Source organism: Neovison vison, chromosome 6 (genome assembly GCF_020171115.1).
Source record: "Neovison vison isolate M4711 chromosome 6, ASM_NN_V1, whole genome shotgun sequence".
NCBI classification, from domain to species: domain Eukaryota; kingdom Metazoa; phylum Chordata; class Mammalia; order Carnivora; family Mustelidae; genus Neogale; species Neogale vison.
Genome location: NC_058096.1, coordinates 32,665,317 through 32,686,481, shown reverse-complemented (window position 1 = coordinate 32,686,481; position 21,165 = coordinate 32,665,317). Strand labels below are relative to the sequence as shown.

Sequence of the window (21,165 nt, the reverse complement as noted above, 5' to 3'; positions counted from 1 at the left end):
TGTGTACATGAGTATACTTTGAAGGAATCATCTTTGTGAATCTGAACATTGATTTTGAAGAGTGCCTGATGTACACCATTTTCCTTTTAGCTACAAAATAAGAAAAAGAAAAAAAAATCTTGTGGAATGTTCTTCATATTAAATCTTTATATTCTAGTTACATCCTTACATGCAACATTTCTTTACGTTAAATCATCTTTTAAACTTCCTTATTCTTAATATAATTCCACTAATACACAAACACAATTTTTAAAACAAGTCTGAAAATTAATTTGCCTGAAACAACCCCATAATTAAAGCGAAAAGAAGATAAGAATCTCCATTTTGCTGTCTTTACCTTCGCCTTTATGTTAGCAATACTAATGAACTTCATGATGTTTAGGGTGAAAAATTGATTTGAACCTTTCTGCAGTTACTGCTGTGCTTTCTTTTCTCCCTCTCCCCCTAAGGATTTGTGCAGTTCAATTTGGCATTGATTCTTTAATGATTATGGTAGCCGTAGTAGAGAGACTGATGTTTATCTTCATCATGTCCTGTAGATAGCACATTACAGTTTATTTTTATACATAACTGCATTTCGACCACTTAAATAAGATACTCCAGCCAGTGGTTGACAACCATCTTACTGTCTTTATTGATTTTATATTTTGATCTTGAAATGCATATATGAATTCTTGGAATTCACTGTGTTAAAATATCTAATTCAAAAGCCGTGCTAGCGTTGCTTTAAACCAGTGACGAAGGGCCAGCTTCAACATGCTGAAAAGGGACCAAACATTAAGTAGAACTTATAGCAGTTGTTAATTTGACGGTCTTCAGGCTGCTCATTGTACTTCATTTGAAAACGTCAATCTGTACTTTGAATATATCATGTGAAATGTTTTGAGAACTATCAAATGCTTCAGATTCTCATTTTGTAGCCATAAAATAATTATTTGTCCTTTCTTTGTGATGTTTCTTCTAAAATTGTTAGTTAATAATATTCTTAGGACACCTCACTGCTAGGTGATATTATTTCTTTTGATGTTTTTCTTTTCTCTTTTTAAAGATTTTATTTATTTATTTGAGAGAGAGAGCGAGCGAGCAGGGGAGAGGGGCAGGGGAGAGAGAGAGCAGACTCCCGGCTAAGCAGGGAGCCCAACAGGGGGCTCAATCCCAGGATGCAGAGATCATGACTTGAGTTCATGAGATCAACATGAGTTGATTGAGATCAACTCAATCAACTGAGATCTCTTGAGTTCAGAGATCAACCCTGAGGTTGATTTAACACTGGTTTTGAGACACAGACTTTGTTTGGCTATCCCTCTATGATAGGTACCATCAACGATGTTACTAGCCCAAACAGAGGGTGTTTTCTAAATATTAACTGGGGGACTTGATTCAGTAAAGCCACAGACTTATATTTAAATTTTCTTCAGGAATTTTCTAGTAACAAAAGGTCTAAGGTAGCCACAGAAAGGGGAATATTGGGTGTGGTTATTTTTCTTCTTAGGCTATATCCCCAAGTTTTACAGACTCCTTTTAAGTAAAGGCTAAAGTGAGGAAGGCTAGAGCCAAGTGAGGTAGGTGTCTGAGCCATGAAGTATAAATACCACAAGATGTTGTTTTTATTCAGGAAATGGGGGAGATTCAAGTCATATAAATTCCTCTTCTAAAGTTTTCACACCTGACTTTCCAGGATGCACATTTCCCTATGTAGAGCAGTCTTCTCTCAGTTTCTTCAGTTAAGTCAAAACTATGTGTTCCTCTTTCCCCATATATTTTTGCTTGTTAGTGTATTTCTTGAGCTGTTTTCATATTTCTTTCCTTTCTGTGTCATACCACAGGTAGACTGTCCAGTTGAGTTGAGAAGAGTGAATTGATAGCTTGTATTTGTTTTTAAAATTAAATTAATCCTGGATTAAAAAAAAAAAAAGGCAGTCACTTAACTGACTGAGACACCCAGGTGTCCCCATGTTTTTCTTTTAAATAATCTTCAGTTTTGTCACTGTGTCTTTGAGCACCCTAATGAGTGAAATGTATAAAACAACGAGAAGTTTAATATTTTGCAAGTTTTTAGGAATATAGCAGATCTATTACATTATGGCAAATTACTTACTGTCTTACTCCATTAGGGCTGCTATAACCAAATGCCTTAGGCTGGGTGGATTGTAAACAATAGAAATTTATTTCTCGCAGTTCTGGTGGTTGAAAAGTCCAAGATCAAGTTCCTGGCATATCTGGTGTATGGTGAGGGCCAATTCCTGGTTCATAGATAGCAGACTTCCCTTTTCCCCGTGACTATTGGGGCGCCTTTTTATAAGGAGCCTTTTTATAAGGGAATTCTTTTTTATAAGGGAACTAGTCTCATTCATGAGGACGCCATCCTCATGATCTAATCACCTCCCAAATGTCTCCCCTCCTAAAATCATTGTATTGGGGGTATGATGATTATGTTTCAACATACAGATTTTGAGCAGACAGAAACATTTTCCATGGCATTTTTTGGAATTTAGTATAGGTTGAAGAGTAAAACTTCTAAGGGCATGTGTGTCTCCAATTACTTTATCGCTCAATTATTAATTCATGGTAACATATCTGTCTACAGGTCCTAACAGATGGGCTATGTTAAATAAATTGACTAAATAAATTCTAAAATGTTAATTTCTTTGACTCTGTCCTCACTTAGTAATGCATTTCAGTTCATTTTGGATACAAAATGGTCTCAAATCATCTCGTTCTTTATACACGGCCTGTGGTTTATCACCATGCCCTGAGTTTTCTCACAGTATATTTAAAATGGTATGTTTCCTGGAAATGTAATGAGAATTAATTGGTCTTTGTGAAATGAATGGAGGCATAATTGGATATAGGGTTCGTGATCCATCCAAATAAAACTGAAGTGTGAATAGTAATATAGCTCTGCCTACATATCCAGGAGCTTCAAGAAACTAGGTGACACTCCTATTATTTTCTAGTCACGTATTTTATTTTCCTAAGAGTCTTCTGTTTATAGTTTCTTTTCTTTCCTTTCCTCTTTTTTCTTTACAAAATTCATATATATATATATACATATATGAATTTTGTAAAGAAAAAACTTTCTTATTAACTTTCTTAAAAACTTTCTTATTAACTTTCATATATGTATATATACATATATATATACATATATGAAAGTTAATAATGACATTTTAAATCTAAGATCTATTAATAATTTGGAGTTTAGGATAATGTAACATTTAGGATAATGTAAACATTTGACTAAATGTGTAGTATCTACGTTCTTCTAAGAGGGAAGTGTTCCCTAAGTATATTAGAAGCTGAAGGTATTATAAATTAATTATAAAGCAAGTGTGTGTGTGTGTGTGTGTAAATGTTTAATCTATTTAGCCCTAAACCTTAAATGTGTGCTTTAAGTGCTCTGTTCTTTGCTTGTTTGTTTGTTTGTTTGTTTCAAGTTTTTATTTAAATCCTAATTGGTTAACTTTTGGGGTAATATTGGTTTCAGTAGAATTTAGTAGAATTTAGTGATATGTCATTTGCACAACACCCAGTGCTCATAATTTCCTCCTTAATACCCATCACTCATTTAAGTGCCCCACTTGTATATGTAGTCTGCTATTTCCAAATAATATTCTTTATTAGAGATGTGACATTAACTTAACAAGAATTTGGTAGTAATTTGTCCAGTTTAACTTGTCTATATAAAAGCTATAAATCAGCATTTTTAGAAGGTATTCTATACCTTTTATTATTATTTCAAATTTAAAACACTCCCACCTAAACAGAAACTGTAATAAACTCTTGATAGAGCTCCCTACAGACCTATATATGTATTGTTATTCTAGAGGACTCTAAAGAAAAAGTAAATTAGCCATTTATAAAAATTACACACATTTCCTATTAAGCTTTCTATTTAAATAGGTGGATATTTTGAAAACAGCAGCATGCATTTCCTTTTTCTTTTCCTTTTTTTGGCATCTATGTTATGTGCTTCACCAAATTCCATTGCCTTTGCTTTGCAGTATCTTAATATTTATACCTTCTTTTTATCCAGCCAAGTAGATGTTTATGGAGGATCTAGTTTATCATACATATGAGAAAAATTAATAATCTTCTACATGGTTCTTTTGTCTTACTTTACTTTACTTTCCAAGTTATGTAATTGTTACCTAGTTTTATCTTCCCATGTGTCATTACACTGTTGATAAGAAAAAACCTGGAATTAGCCTTGCATTCAGGACTTTGTAGTTCTTTGATGTTTTAATTTCATGGAAAGAAAAATAGAGTTGGTTTCAGTTCACTTATATGTGCAAACTATATACATTCATGCAGACAAGTCTCATGAAGATTCCGAATTCATATTGTCATATGGAAAATAGCAATTCATGTATTATCTTCCTGATAATAATAAAATCTGATGGGCTAATAAGTAAACTGTGAGGTGCTACCTATAGATTGTGTCTTATTTATTTTTATTTTTTACACATACCTTCTGTTTTAGCAACATTTAACCACACATTGGTTGTCTCTCCTCACTCTCTTTTTCTGGTTTCTGCATTTGTGTGACTTCAACACACCCTGTGAAGCCTAGGCTACTGCAGTTCCCTCCCCATCATCAGCCTCCTCCATGGCCAATTTTATCCTTTGTGTCTTTGTTACAAATACATAATACATTTTCTGCTGCTCTAACATGAAGAATGTGGATTTGTTTCATAGCAATATGAATCTCCACTGCCTGGCACAGAGCTCTCCATTATATTAACTGTGCAAAAATATTTATCATTTGTTTATGTATAGCTGTCTCATCAAAATTAATTTTGGATTTTTAAAAATTCTTTTAATTTTTTTTTAAATTTCCAACATTTTCCAAACACTGTTTTCAGTAGAAACCTTTAATTTTTCATGATTGATTTTCCTCTAGGTGCTCTAGGAGAATAGTCCCATTTGGGTAGACCAAACTTTAGTTTATCTCATTTGTGAAAAGGGAGAGTATCTTCTTACACTGTGTAGAATGCTGACTGATTCATCTATTATCGGCAGAATTCAAAAGGAGTCTGGTGTTTTCTGGTCACTGATCTCCCAAGGCCAGCCAGCTCTTGGGCTCACCTATTACCCACTGGCCACCATTGTTTCTTTTATCTAAGACTAGGACAGAGGAAATCAACAGTTGCTGGTTTTGTTGTGTTATAGAACATTTCCAGCTGTTGTAACTTTTGACTCATCGGGTGATAATCAGTTAAATAGACGCTGAACACGATGAAAAGGCAGAGAGGATGAGACTCCAACAATAACCTTGGTTTTCCAGAGCGCTTTTTGTTTTCAACTGAAAAGGAAAAATAAGAGAGTAGTGTAACTTAAGAGCAAATTTTGGTTAGTAACAGGGAAAGCCTTGATAAATGTAGTTTCTGTTCTAAATATGAGTGGGGGGGGGTGCACTACCTATGCTGAAATAGGTAGTAGTCTTTCAGTCTCAGAAGAGACCGAAATGTACTCATCGTGATACACTGATATGCTAAGGGAATGTTTGTGATCTTTTCAGTGGTCCAAAATGTGTGCCTAAAGAAGTATTTTTTATTTTCTTGAACCATGCATGTACCCAAATTAATTTCTTATGGAACTTTTCTACTTTGCAAGAAAGTTCATAATAATTGGTAGAACAAGTTAAAACTCTCTTTAAGGCAATCTTCCTCCAAAAGCAGGCAGGCAATGCTTTTGTTTTTATTTGAAAATGTACATTAGCAGGCACCTGGGTGGGTCAGTGGGTTAAAGCCTCTGCCTTCAGCTCAGGTCATGATTCCAGGGTCCCGGGATCGAGTCCCACATTAGGCTCTCTGCTCAGCAGGGAGCCTGCTTCCTCCTCTCTCTGTCTGCCTGCCTCTCTACCTACTTGTGATCTCTGTCAAATAAATAAATAAAATCTTAAAAAAAAAAAGAAAGAAAATGTACATTAGCAACTCACATACTTGCACAACACATGCATATAACTTATTAGCTCTTAACACCAAAGCCCCCATGGGAAGTATCAGTATCATCATTGGGGTGGACATTGCACAGCTTATATGTTTGTTAAATTTAAACCTACACTGTAAAGAGGTTCATTTTATCATATATAAATTTAACTTAATGAAGTTCATTAAATGAAATCAAAACCCCTAGTGTCTTACAAGTTAAACCTAAAACAGACACTATTCAAATGTGAAGCAACATGTAAATACAAATCAGAGATGTGTTCCATCTTCGTTCTGGAGGAACCTTACTTGATACGGTTTGAAGTTGGGAGTCATGAGTTATTAATACTAATAGATATTGGGCGATGAAACAGACACTCTTCTAGACATTTCATGCATATTATCTCACCTGATGACATGGCTATTATTATTATTCACATTTTATGTTTGAGAAAGAGGAGACTAAGAAAGCTTAAATTTTTTTGCCCAAAGTCAAACAACATCTGAGTGGTAGAGCTGAGATTCATACCCAAGAACTTAGTATTACCATCTATGCTTCTAGAATAGTGCATTAGGTTACTTCCATAGATTTATCATTCCCAACAAAATTATATAAATATACATATGTATTTTTAAAAGATTTATTTATTTATTTGAGAGAGAGAGAAAGCACAAGTAGGAGGGGCAAAGGGAGAGGGAGTGAGAGAATCCCAAGCAGACTCCACACTTAGCACAGAACCCCACGTGGGGCTCCCTCCCATGACCCTGAGATCATGACCTGAGCTGAAATCGAGAGTCAGATGCTCAACCAACTGCACCATTCAGGCTCTCCAGGCAACAGAATTATACCTCAAAGCATTATATTACATTAAATAATTCTTTACTCTTATAGCCTAATATTTCACAACAGAAAGGGATATTGTAAATGTTTTTCCCTTTTCTCATGTCATGTTTCTTTAATTCAAAACCATATGAATTTACGTTATTGGTACTTTGATAATAGGCCCTATATATATACATCTATGGAGAAAAGTGTTCATGTGTTCATAGGGGGTTGTGTTTATGGTGGGTGAATTACTATATTGTAATACTCAGCATCCAAATGCAATTATATTGTTTACTAAAATCAATTGTCTTATTAATATATCAAAATATGTGATTTTACATAAGGGGTTAGTGTATTCTTAGGGTACTTTCACTTTTTTTTAAGGATTTTATTTATTTATTTGACAAAGAGAGACCACAAGTAGGCAGAGAGAGAGAAAGTGGGGAAGCAGGCTCCCTACTGAGCAGAGAGCCCGATGTGGGGCTTGATCCCAGGACCCTGAGATCATGACCTGAGCCGAAGGCAGTGGCTTAACCCACTGAGCCACCCAAGTGTCCTGGATACTTTCATTTTTAGACAAGCCTCTTGAAGATCAGAATTTCAAGCGATTATGATAGGTGTCCAAAGCAAATGAGGTAGTTGCCACTTTAGATTTGTGGGTTCTACCTAAAAATCATGCTGTAGGGGCTCCTGGGTGGCTCAGTGGGTTAAACCTCTGCCTTCGGCTCAGGTCATAATCTCAGAGTCCTGGGATCAAGCCCAGCTTTGGGCTCTCTGCTCAGCAGGGAGCCTGCTTCCCACCTTCCCACCTCCCACCCCACCTGCCTCTCAGCCTACTTGTGGGCATATATATATAAAGATTTTATTTATTTGACAAAGAGAGACCCAGCAAGAGAGGAAGCATAAGCAGGGGGAGTGGGAGAGGGAGAAACAGGCTTCCCACTGAGCAAGGAGCCCAATAGGGGGCTCGATCCCAGGGTCCTGGATCATGACCTGAGCCAAAGGCTCAGGCTTAACGACTGAGCAACGGAGGTGTCTCTAAGTTATATATAATTACTAATGAAATTGTTAGAGTATAACCAACCACTGTTGAAAATCTCAGTTTCAATAAATATACTTTAAAGTATCATTTATCTAATATAATAATTCTAAATTTTCAAATAATCAAATCATAAACAGCCTCTAGGTTCATGCATGCTTTTATTTACATCAAAAGCTGAAGCAAAACGGCTTATGCATGTAAAAGGAATATGAGACCTAGGCTTTATTTCAAAACAGGGACTCTGATATCTAGTGCACATAATAATCAAATATTGGAGGAGGAAGATGAGAATATCCCTAGGCAAGCAGAATCCAAGATGACAGGGTATCTGTTATATCAAAACCCAATCAGGCAGAAATTACTACAATGCAGTATATTTATACACTTTCTCTGGAAGAACTGATCATCTGTACCTCACTGAGAAATGTGACTAGAAGAGGAAACACCAAGGGATAACTGAGAAGAAGCCTTTGGACAACTTAAAACCACAGAGAATGGATTGAAGAGTGGAACTGTTCATCTCGGTTTGCAATGATCTGAAATCCAATCTACTTTCTACTCCCATCTGACACTTAAAACAGATAAGACATTTAAGATAATGTGGGTATGTGATGTCATTTATGTTAGGATACCAGGGGAAGGAGAGTTACAAAGGCATTAGCTCCAAGACAAGGAAAATGGTTAACACATCTGAAAATATGAACCTACAGTAGCCAAAGACTATTTCTTTGCAGGCAAGGTTCTAGCTTAGTCAGGAGGGGCTTGCAGAATTCTTAAAAAGAAGAAGTAATCTGCAAATATCTTAAGTAAGTTCAGTGATTGCAAGTATCTGGAAGACGGATTAGGAAGCTCTGCTAAAGGAAAACTTGGCAATTAACCGGACAGTGATAAGTAGGAAAGCAAGGACAGCTCCGCTCACCTAGACAAGTTGATGACGGCTTTGTGTGGATAAACCTACTGAGTCAAGTAGGTCAGCCTTTTCTCAAGTTGGCATTCTGAGTGTCACAAAATGTGTGACAGAAATTTCTTTTTCTTCGGAGACACCATTACACTTTTTATTGTGCTAGATTTATTTAGGTATTTTTGACTAAATGACTACATGACTTTCTATGTCCTATCTCCTAAATCTAATGTTAAGTCCTGCAAAGTGTTCTTGTGTAATGTCCCCCGACTCCTGACCCCAACACCAGCCATTGGTTTCCTTTCCTTTCCCAGGGTCCTTTGTAAACATTATTATAAGTCTCTGTACTGTGGTTATAGCCTCCACGCTAATTTCCTTCATAATTACTTTATATCCTTCACATTCTGATCAGAGTTATCTTCTTAATAATTTGAATCATATTATTATCTATCATTAAACTCTACAGCAATTCCTCATTACCTGTCTTTATCTTTTCAGTTTTCTATCATATTGTATTATGGCAAACTCTATCATCAGCCAAATAACTCCCCTTACAACTCCCTGAATATATCAATGTGTTATTGGAATACACACACACACACACACACACACATTTCCTTTGAATATTTGGCTATTTTGTTCTCTCACTTTGAATAGCATTTCCTTTTCTATTTATCAAATACCGTCTCATATCTCAAGTGCCATGTCTTGAATGTAAGTTTGGTTGGTTCTCCCAAGCAAAACTGATCAGTCTTCCCCCTGAATTCCTGTAGTTTTGGTCTGCCTTCTGTTAAAGTATCATCTGCAAGGCACTATTTTATATTTCTTGGGTCCATCATGACTGATAGCTGAGTGCTTTGTTCAGAATAGAACATCTATAGACTTTTTTTTTCTTATCGTGTTTATAAGTTGATGAAATTAAAGTGGCCTCAAATTGTTTACCTACCTGAAGAGAGAATATTTAGTTTTGTCTTCTGCTGTATCTTCAAAGTAGCATTGTGACTAGTTCATTGTAAGCTGTTTGTAAATATTTGCTTAGCAAATGAGTAAGTTTTCTGGACCATAAAGTTTTCTGGTCCTGATGAGAATGATTCAACTAAATTGGTGAGAAAGCAAAAACATGTATCTGGCATTGCCTGAGTGGTAGAGAAAATCAATGAATTATTTACTAATTTTATCTGATTAAATGTGCATTTTCAAAATTAATAAATACTGTATCTGTTCAAATGTATATCCTAAAATAGAGTCAGTGTAAGTTGTATTTAACTACTTATGTATTTTATCATTTTGAAAATTGATATTTCAAATGCACTTGAACTATAATTTTTCACAAAATATTTTTAATACTGTCTTTATCTCAACGTAGCTAACCATTAAAAAGTAATTTGCTCTTTTGTTTTTTCTCCCAGATAAAACCTATCTGTCACTGGCTGGGTGTAATGCAAGGAAGGGACAAAGATGAAATGGAAACATATTCCTTTTTTGGTCACAATATCACTCCTCAGCTTGTCAAAAGATCACCTGTTCCTGGCCCAGCTTATTCCAGGTAAGTGCCAAGCATCTGTTTCACTCTTTTATTGAATCATGACCTGTATACTTTCTTTGCTTTAAATTCGTTTTCCATTATGTGTCTTGTGAATTGTTCATTTGCTTTCAAACGTGTAAGTCTGTGTGAATGGTTTCTTAAGTCTGCGTGCTGACATGTTTCAGGGATCAAAATTCTTGAATACAGAGCACGTTATTAATTCCCTAGAAAAAGTGAGAAAAGGGACAAAAATATTCACTGTCGCTGAAACATGTAGAGAGTTATTAGATTAACTTAGTGAATCAGAGTAGTGGAAGAACAATTATAGTAGGGAAGAAATGTGTAACACAAAAAGAAAAGCGATTACAATGCATGTTAGTACCATAGAAAAGGGCCATCAAAAGAAGTGAAGTATTTAAACCTGAAATTCCTTTAGAGGAGTGACATGTTAATTAACAGGCTGCACAATGTCAGAATAAAAATGCAACATGCTGCCATAGCTACTATTGTTTCCAGTGAAGTTAGAAACTGGTTCCCTTGAAGTCATAATTTTGTTAATGGTGCTGGAATAACATTGCTATAAAAAGCTTTACTTAAACTCTTCTGTAGGAAATTGACTAAACCCAGTGCTATGGCATGGGAAAGTAGAAAAATGTATTGATATGCTAATCAAAATATAATGTCAGTTGTCTCCTTAGATCAAACTATGGGAATTAATTGTAGTTAATTTAGATAGGTTTAATTTATCATCAGAATTGAGACAAGTTATTCATAAAAGAATGGCAGATGGTGTTTCATTAAATTAAAACTTGAGGTTTGAGTTTTATTTATTTTACTGTTATATTTATTTTAATATTTGGCAACTATATGTAATTTATCATTAGTACCCACACACAAATCAGAATTCTCAAATAATCTAGGAGTTTGACTTTTTTTTTTTCCCTTGCTGTGTTAAAACGGATACTTGGACCTGGCAGATAATCAGGTGAAATGTTGTGAATAAACAAATGGAATTATATGTGTTAAAAACATTTCCATAGGGTGAAAGTATACAGAAAATTTAGTCTCTTGTAACAAAGTACATTTAGCTACTTTGTACTCAATACACTAATGAAATTACTAGAAGTTTTTATTTTTAATTTGTTTCTATATTCCCTTCCCTTGCCAGAAATCTGTTTGAGTAATGATTAAAATAGTGAATGGACCAATATCAAACACTGGCAATATGAAAAACTGCATTTTTAAAGTATATGGAAAAAGCAAATTAAGTACAAAATAATCCATCATTTTTCAAATTGTCAGCGTAAGGAGGATATTAGTATGAAAATGTTTTGAAAACCATGATTATAGATACATACAGATTTAGATTATAGCTTAGGTATAATTATCCTTAAACTGGCCAGCCCATAACTATTAAAGGTCAACAAATTTAATCCATGATCTAGTTATCAAGCAGGTAATGAAATTTCAAAATGATTACATGTGGTTTGAATCATCTTTACCTAGACATCGGGAAGAAGGAAAGCATGCATTAATGTGTCTGGTGGGAGGGACTAAGGTTTATGTATGAAATATAAAGTTACCTTTTCATTTAAGAAGACATTATATCATTTCAAAGAAGACCAACTTGAACATTTAGGTCTAAAATTTCTCAAAATTGTAGTTACTCTTCTAGAGCAAGCATTTTTATAACTAGAGAGAACTTAAATGAATTTATTGCTTCATATAATATGGAGATTGGCTTTAGAGGTGATCGCTCAGTTATCAGTTAGCTAACAATGTGTCATACAGATAGTAACTCAGGGCCCATTTTGAGGCAACACCTTAAAAAGAAATACGAGTACAAAAAGGGGATGCATCAAGTTTTATGTCTGTCTTGTTTAGGACCACAGAGTTCAAGAATTACTTCAAAGTAATTTACCTGCTAAAAGAAACATACTGTTAGCTTTTCAAAAGGAACATCTGTGGACTGGAAGTCATTTTTCTAACTGCCGCCCCCCCAGGAGCATTGGTTTCAGGCTAAGGAGATGACAAAACTACTAAAGGAGTCCTCAGCCTCAGATTCTCCTCTCCTTGGTGTTAATCCTAGCATGAACTGAGGCCCTGATTCCTTTTGTTGTTGCGGTTCTAGCTTTCTTAAGTTCTGTAGAGATCTGGACCTGGAGTGAGTTTAGGGGAGTTTAGAGAGAACAAAGACGGGAAAATCAATATCAATGTCTTTTTATTTTTCTTTTAATTTTTTATTTAGTTAGTTTTTCAGTGTTTTTTTAAAAAACCGTTTCTCATTCACCTGATTTACTCCCACTCTTCACCTTGCGAAAAGAATATTCTCCTTCATCAGAAATTTATTGCAGAAGGCAGATAAATGGGAAAATGTCTCAAGTTTCTGAAAAACTAAGAAGTATATGGTCTCTAGAACTTAACTCCATGACTTGTCATTAGCAGAGGTGTAGATAGGCACAAGAGGCCTCAGGGCACAAAATTTAAAAAAAAACAAAAACCAATGTGAAATAACTATCATAATGCAGATTATTTTATTACCACAATAATCCACTGTTTTCAATAAAGCTGTGGCTTGGTTACTTGGTGTCATTAAATATTAAAATATTATTTGAATATAACCTTTGGCTTAATGGATTACTGAGCTCACTTTTTAAAAAATTTCTCTTATGTCTTTCTATATAATGCAGCCTTAAAACAGCTTGTGTTTTATCATATTTACAATTTGTTTATTTACAATATTTTATGAGAAGTGGTTGGTGTGTCAGGAAGGTGCCTAGAAATTACACATTTTAAATCAAGAAATGCTCTTGTTTAAAACCATAAATCAGTTTTAAGAGAAAGGCGTAATTAAGAGGCAGATATTGGGAATGACTAGGCCCCCCCCACAATTCAGACTCCTTGCCCTTCATGGCCTACAGAGCCTTTGAAAACCGGCCTCTGAATAAAAACCTCTGCTAGAGGTTTGTCCTGTCACTTTACCTCATCTCTTATTTACATAGAAAGTACTCTTAAGCCAACTGTGGTTATCTCCTGAGGCATGTCTTTTCTGGGCTATGCCACATCTTCATTTAATCTCTCCTACAAAGGAATCTGACAGATACCCATCTTCACTTCTTAAACCTCCACCTCTGACTGCAACAGATGTCAGGAAGACAATGAAAGACAAATGTTAAATGATACGTTTTAAAAGTATACATTTCACGTATACTGGGTTCAACTGAAAATTTGAAGAGCGTCTATGGTGGGAAAACACACACACACACACACACACACACACACACCCCACCACAAGGTTGAATTCTAGGTGTATATGGTGAGATTTTAAATGGAGATCCATGGGGAGGGGGAGCCCACAAGGTTGCATTTCTATTTGAATAAATCCGACAGCCCACTTTAGAGTTAAAATGTGATTTATTTTTCCCTCTCTCTTCTCTGCATGTGCAGCAGCATTTTCCTTCATTAAAGACGCAGGTGCTGACAGGGTGATTTCCTTGGCCCTGCCTCATGTCAACAAGGCTTGAGTGTGAAATTGTCTGAAATGATTTAGTGCTGACCCTCCCCACCTCTCCATCCACCACCACTTCAGTATCTTGCTGTTTTACGCAGAGGACGGTAATTGCAAGGAGCTAAGTGTTACCTGGGTTTGAATCATTTATAGATAAATTATAAATTTTCAAGAAAGAATTCATGTACAATTCTAGAAACGATAAGAATGCATATACCTACAATTCCCATATATATCGATTTGCGTGTGTTTTGTTTTCTTTTTCACATGCCCAACGGCTTGTTGAGTAGATTTGAGGGATCATTTCAGGTTTAAAAATCTCCTTTGTAATGTAAAACCATAAAATAGAAAGTCTACTTCTGAAACTGAAATGTGATAGAATCTTCAGACATTTCTTGTGGAGCGCATTATTTAGCTAATGCTGCATATATACAGCCTACAGAGTTTTTTATCTGTAGGGATGATTTTTCCAGTGGTTGTGATTAGTTCCTACGGCACAGTAGCCATGGGCAGTGATAAGGAAAATGCGTATTATTTGCAGTCTATAGAGATCGCTTGTTCCTAGGCTGTTTGATTTTTTTTTTAACTGCATTGACTATTCAGAAATCAGTTTTACAAACTTAAAAAGTTAATTCTCTTCTATTAGAATATAACGTTTAAACTTAAAAGTCCTTCAACAGGTTACTTGGCTCTTTACGCACTGAAAGAGGTATTACTATAAACAAAAGTAAAAAATATATATATATAAATAAATAAGTAAATAAATAAAAGTGATATGATTTTATGTGCTACTTGATGAATTTGTAGGACTCTAGAATTGCCTCTTAATGTATTTCCCTTAGATTATTTTTTCAGAAACACTTTAGATGTTCATTAAAAGTAAAGTTTTCTAGGGCTCATGGCAGAAATGGCTGAAACAGAGAGAACCTGGATTTGAAACCCCAAAACCTGAAATTTTATAAACACCCCAAATCACTCTAATACACAGATAATTTGAGAAACATGGCTCTGGACAAAATTTAAGTCGATAAATAGTTGGATACATTAAGAAATGTTTACTGTCTGAGGAAGGAGTCGCAGGAAAGATGAATAACAGTGTTCATCTTTCACAGTGTTCAAAGATGATTCTTTTAGATATTTTGGGGACGTAGATTTGAGGCCATTGCTGATTTATTTTGCTTTGTTTTTATGTATGTTTCTTGCTATCTTTGTCTCATAGTAATATTTAGAGTTTCAGAAATATTCACACTGAAGGAAAGACATTAACCAATGGGTCAATGAAAATTAACATATATATTTTAAAAATTGCTTTATAAAATATTTATATTTTATAATATAAAATATATTTTAAAAAATATAAAAAAACTTTATAAAATATTTAGTTTTGCCTAATTAGTACAATTTCTCCTAAATTTTGACCGTGCCTTAACAAAATGTATTTTCAGACATTAATTGTCTGGGAATTTATATCCAAATTAGAGTAATATTGCAATTATGCAAATTTTCTCTAAAAAGAGATTAAGAGCCCAGTGTTGCCTTATAACTAATGGGAGCCCTAGATACTTCTGCCTTCATGGGTTCCTTCCACCATAAAGAATATTAAACACATTTTAATGTTTGTGTTGCCATTAACATGAGTATAATCTTTGACTGTAAAAGTAAATTTTCTTTTCCTGATTTTAAAATAAATTAAAATATTTTCATGGGTCCCTAACTGTATTCTTGGCCCACGCTATGCCACTGTGGCTAGTGGGCAAGTCAGTTCTTTTAAGAACCATGAAAAGACAGAATATGAATTCATGACTTATACTTAAATGTGATAGCTAGAAAAAATATTTACTACAAATGAAATACAGTAAGACTTTGTAGCACAGGTTTCTGTAAGTTTTATAGGAAGCTAGAAAGCCAGAAAATAAAAGAAACCACATATTCTCTGAATGTTAACTTTCTGTAATTTAATTTTAACCAAAATAATAAAGAATCTACCCATACCAAGAAAGAGAAAGAGAGGAGGGGGAGAGAAGACTACTCAGGAAACATTAAAAACATGAAAATGTCATAGTGGAGAAAAGATGACTTTTGGTTTGGATGGGTCTGTGTTTGAATAATATCTCTACTACATATTTTAGTTTTGTTACCTTGGTCAGTAAGTTAATCCCTCCTTATGTCCGTTCATACTTCAGAGAGAAAGCTAGAATTGGTTTGTGCTGTGTCTGAATTAAAGATAAAATATTAAAAAAAAAAATCAGGACCCTGAATGGATTCTGTATATGGAAGTTGTTCTTAATAACCTTAATAATAACATTATTATTATCTATAGTGTGTGTTACTAGCCTAATCTGCATTCTCCGGTTGTAGCACCACAATAACGAATTACCAATGCCTTTGAAGGAAAACAGACATGTAATTGAGGATGAGATCAAATGACAAAGTCTTTGCCATATCCCCTTCAGAGCCTAGAGAGACAATTTGAGGACCTCATAGAACATTTCACAGAGCAGGCAAACAGAATAAGAATCTATTGGAAAGTGAACACTTATTAAGCACCTACTGTGAGCTGTGTACTTTAGTTTTGTAAGTTCTACCTGATTGGAGAGAGGTGAGTGGGAAAGAAAATCCCAGACTCATGCCAGGAGACAGAGCTATGAAGATTATAAGATCTGTGATGTGGTTTGGTTGAAAGGAAAAGTGCATTATTACTGGATGTTGGGAGATGAATCTAAAAGAGATTTGAACTCAAATCTTGAGGAATCCTTTATATGAGGCCAAGAAGCTTTAAATATAAAAAATTGTCTTTCTGTAATAGGCAAAAATAATGAAAATCAATTATTCATCTACTTTGTTAGTTACAATGAATGATCATTATAATAAAATACAGGAAAACACTCTTGGAAGTTTTCAAAAGTATTATCAATACCTAAAAGTGTAAGTAGTACATAGAAATTATTCACTGAATGTTTATTGATAAATGAATAAGATAATGAGAGGAAGAGATTACAGAAAAAAATGTCAGAATCTCAGTATAGATCAGGCAACAGAGAAGGAAAAGAGATTTGCAAAATATATGGATATATGATATAGATATGATATATATCTGATATGATATAGAGTCAGAGGGACATAGGAAGTAAAAGGAAGGAAGGAGATGAGTCAAGAATGACCCTAAGATTCAGTGATGCAGGAAGGGAGACTGGTGGCATCATTAATGAAATTAGGTGGACATAGACTGCTACATTATGATTTGGTTTAATGCATATTTATTGTTAGATGATTTATTATATATAATTATTTTAAAAGATCAAGTAAAAAATGTATGAGCATAATAGTACACTTGTATCAGGTCTTCGAACTGCTAATTGCATTATGATTTTTGTGGACTTCAGCTCGAAATGGTCATCTATAATGCTATTTAGAGTCACCCATCATGTATGTATGTGTGCATGTATATATACACATATATATGAATGTCTATATGTACATATACATATTTATGAATATATACACATATGCATATATATGAATGAATACATATATTATTTGCTATTGTCTCTTATATCTATATTAAAACTGCTTGAATTTTTCTAGACAATTAACCAAGTTAAAGTTAGCACTCATAAAATAAATAATATAACCACACTGTGGCGTAAATGGCTGTTAAAATATGTGGTATATATGATTTATTCTCTCAGTATAGTTGTTTTTCAGGATTTTCCTTCATATTCCTTTATTGACAAAAACATTTTTTAAATTCTTTGATTATTAAATCCGGTGACATTGTGATGTGACTTTTTTTTTTTTTTTTTTTTTTAAGTTTTTGTGTGTTTGCGGATCTTAAATAGAATTGGAAATTCCATGGCATTCCATGTCAGGACTTGAAAGAGAACAAATATTCAAAAAAAATAGAGCACGTTCCTTATTTTCTAGAGGCGATCCCTCAGTTGAAGATATGACCTTCATAACTAGAGAAATTGCCAGCTGTCCTCAATCCCATGGCTCTTTATTATCCTTGATCTACTAGGGTGAGGCTTTATCTAATTGCTTAAGTAGATGGAAGCAAACTGACAGACACAGTCAGTGACAAGACACTCAATGAAGAAACCCGGATTTGTAACCTAGCTGTAGAGCCCACGACTCCTCTGCTTTGATGATACAGTCTTCGCGATGAACCTGGCTTACAAAACCCCATGTGCCACACGAGCCACCTAATTAAGCCATCAGAATTCAGTGCAGCAAACAGAGTGCCTCATATGGGCCGGTGAAAGTAATTTTTGCTCCTCTGTCGCTTGGTTAATAGAAAGAGGCACTATTCTAGATTATGACTGATAGAGGCTCTATGGTACAGCTGTTGTAATTGTGCCTGAGGGTAGAGAAAGGCTTTTGTAAAAAATTCTGTTTGCCTGAGAGGCTGTCATTACTTCATTCAACTCTTCACTCGAGTTAGTGAGCCTTCATTTATTCTTTTTCTTCACTTGCGGATCTCTTCTGTCTACACGCCTGTGCCCTTTGTTGTATAAACAGACCCAGCCTCTCCCACGTTTTCACATGGGAGAATGGCTGTGAAAATTAGTTCTTTTGTTTAAATAATTGATAACTAAAATGGGTACTTTGGACTATTAAAATAGAAACAATATATAAATACTTCCACATGGAAGGCTGAACACATGTGAGAGCCTTGAAAGTACAAAAACTGAACTTTTCCCCCAAAAAAGAATCCACTGTGCCAATTTTGGAAGAAGATATGACATTATATGTATATACATAAATGTTTCATAATATGCATATTTATGTGTGCATGCATATACATGTATATAACACTTGTATGTAAATACATAAATTTAAATACATATTTAAAATAGGTGTGTATATAGGAGAGCATGCATATTTATTATAAATTATTCATATAGGTCTGGTGAATACATAGAGGCTGACATAGAGGTTAATGTTTGAATCCTCATAAAAGATAAGAATTATAATATTTTCCCACCCATATCAATACTGATTCTCTAACTTATTAGATAGTACTTGGGCAATGTAGATATACAGATGACTGAATTTCTTATATATGAAAATAATTCTATTGAAATACATAATTTCTTATTTTTCTATTGACATGGTCTTTCACTTTTATTTGGATGTTTACTCTGTGGAGTCCCACAGCATGACGTGGAATTGAATTAGAGGCACGTGCATGGCATAACTCTGACTGTAAGCTGAGAGTAGGTACCCAGAATCCTGTGCTGCCAGTCTTGTCCGTGACATGTCATCGCTTACTGGATTGTAGAATTTCCTTGTAACCTGGGACTCTAATAAATTCTTATCTTTTTTCCATTGCGCATATATTTTTTCTTTTCTTGGGTTTTTATTTTCTAAGATGATGAGAAAATTGCTTTTTTTAAATAGTTGCAGAATAAGAAGCGTTTTATAGCTGATTTCGCATTCTTTGAAGATACTGAATGTCACCAACTGTAAGGCGACCATGATTGTAAGATGGGCCATTATGTGTGGCTAGGAAAAAAATATAACTACCGCTTAAGCCTTGAGCGATGTCTTAAGGACAGTTTTGTCTGATGCATTAATCAGACCAGCCTCTTAATGCTTTGAAGTTTCTTTCATCTCTCCTAGAGGAACAGACAGTTTCTTTTGCATCTAATTAGGTGGGTAAAAGTAATCTTTTTGAAATTTCTCAGAAAGTAGACATATTCTATCTAGACCCGTGCTATCTTCTTTTCTTCAGTAGCTTAATTTTTGCCTCACAAAAAATACAGATCTGTGACCATTCCTCCAACAATAAACATTTCCATCAGGGATGTCAAATCTATTTCTGAAATTTTGCCTCTAAGCTTCAGATAACAATTATATTTACTGACAGTGCTCAATTATAGTGGACTTGTAGAAGACATTTTAAATGATAATTAAACTCAACTTGTGTATCCCCCATAATGCACATAACTCAGTCAAAATGTCAGCGGTGTGAACAGTTATGACCAAGTAATCACATCACAGGCAATAACAATCACATCAGAACTGCTGTCTGGCTCGTAATGATTGTGAGGTGCCATCAACTGTAAGAATTCAGAGTCAGAGTATGGGGGGAAGTATCTTTGAATCAATGAAATATGATAGATGGAGGGAAATTGAGGCTAACACATTCCTCATGGTCCTCAAAGCTGTTTTAGGTAAAGGCATAACTATTCACTGGTATGAACTTGTCTTAATAGATTACTATTTTAAAGCCACACACTTGGTGAATGTAAGGAAATATAGTAAGAATACAAACACAATTAAAATATCTCCATTTAAAGGCTAACTTTTTTTCTTCTTGGTAGAAGTATCTTTCTCAGTTATAGAAATCTTGTATCAGGAAACTTGGGATCTTCCTATCATTAAGATAGCTGAAATTACTAACCAGTATGCACAATGCCGAAATTAATAATGCATTTTGAAAATTTCACTTTTGTATTGTTCTTTTTTTTCTTTTTACACAGAAGTTCCTAGCTAGACAAAAGCAGTTTCACTGAATACTGTGCTCTTTTTCTGTGTTTGCTAGATTCTAGATAATTCCAATGCAATAATCAGAACTGACTTTGTAATACTTTGCTTTCAAAAGTACACTAAAAGTTAATTATGTACAGAAAGGAGTAGTTGCTAAGTATTTACCAATTGAATGGTGGATATAATAAAAATTGATTAGTTTTGATTAGAAGGTAATAGTACTGGGGCGCCCGGGTGGCTCAGTGTGTTAAGCCGCTGCCTTCGGCTCTGGTCATGATCTCAGAGTCCTGGGATCCAGCCCCGCATCGGGCTCTCTGCTCAGCGGGGAGCCTGCTTCCTCCTCTCTCTCTGCCTGCTTGTGATCTCTCTCTGTCAAATAAATAAATAAAATCTTTAAAAAAAAAAAAAAAGAAAGTAATAGTACTCCTTAACCAACCTATAACTAATGTTATTATTATGTTCACTGAATCAATTTGTCAGTGAAGCGAAACTTACTTCATTGGATCTTATTTTTGGCATCATTCTTTCAAAACTATAGTTTTATAAGATTTTTTCAACCAAGAACTTTTATGGTAGAATTAAGTTTCACCCTTTTAAAAAACTACCTAACTTTTTATATACCACTTAGCTTTCCTACCAGCAACAAATGAGAGTTCCTATTGCTCTCCATTCTTGCTAGCTTTTGGTGCTGTCAGTGTTTTGCATTTTAGCCGTCTAATAGATGTATATTGATATCTCCTTGTTTTTTTTTTGTTGTTTTTTTTTTTAAAGATTTTATTTATTTATTTGACAGAGAGAGATTACAAGTAGGCAGAGAGGCAGGCAGAGAGAGAGAGAGGAGGAAGCAGGCTCCCTGCAGAGCAGAGAGCCCGATGCGGGACCCGATCCCAGGACTTAACCCACTGAGCCACCCAGGCGCCCCTCTCCTTGTTGTTTTAATT

General features: G+C 34.7%; 1 protein-coding gene across 5 annotated transcripts in view; it reads left to right on the top strand.

Moving 5' to 3' along the window:
• The window catches only part of ROBO1 (roundabout guidance receptor 1), a 1,191,004-nt gene that overhangs the window by 162,155 nt on the left and 1,007,684 nt on the right, over positions 1-21,165 (top strand). For all 5 annotated transcript variants that reach the window (XM_044251144.1, XM_044251142.1, XM_044251145.1 and 2 more), the window contains exon 2: positions 10,109-10,245. In XM_044251144.1, coding sequence (XP_044107079.1) covers positions 10,158-10,245 — 88 coding nt within the window. In that variant the 5' untranslated portion in view covers positions 10,109-10,157. The remainder of the gene's footprint in view (positions 1-10,108; positions 10,246-21,165) is intronic.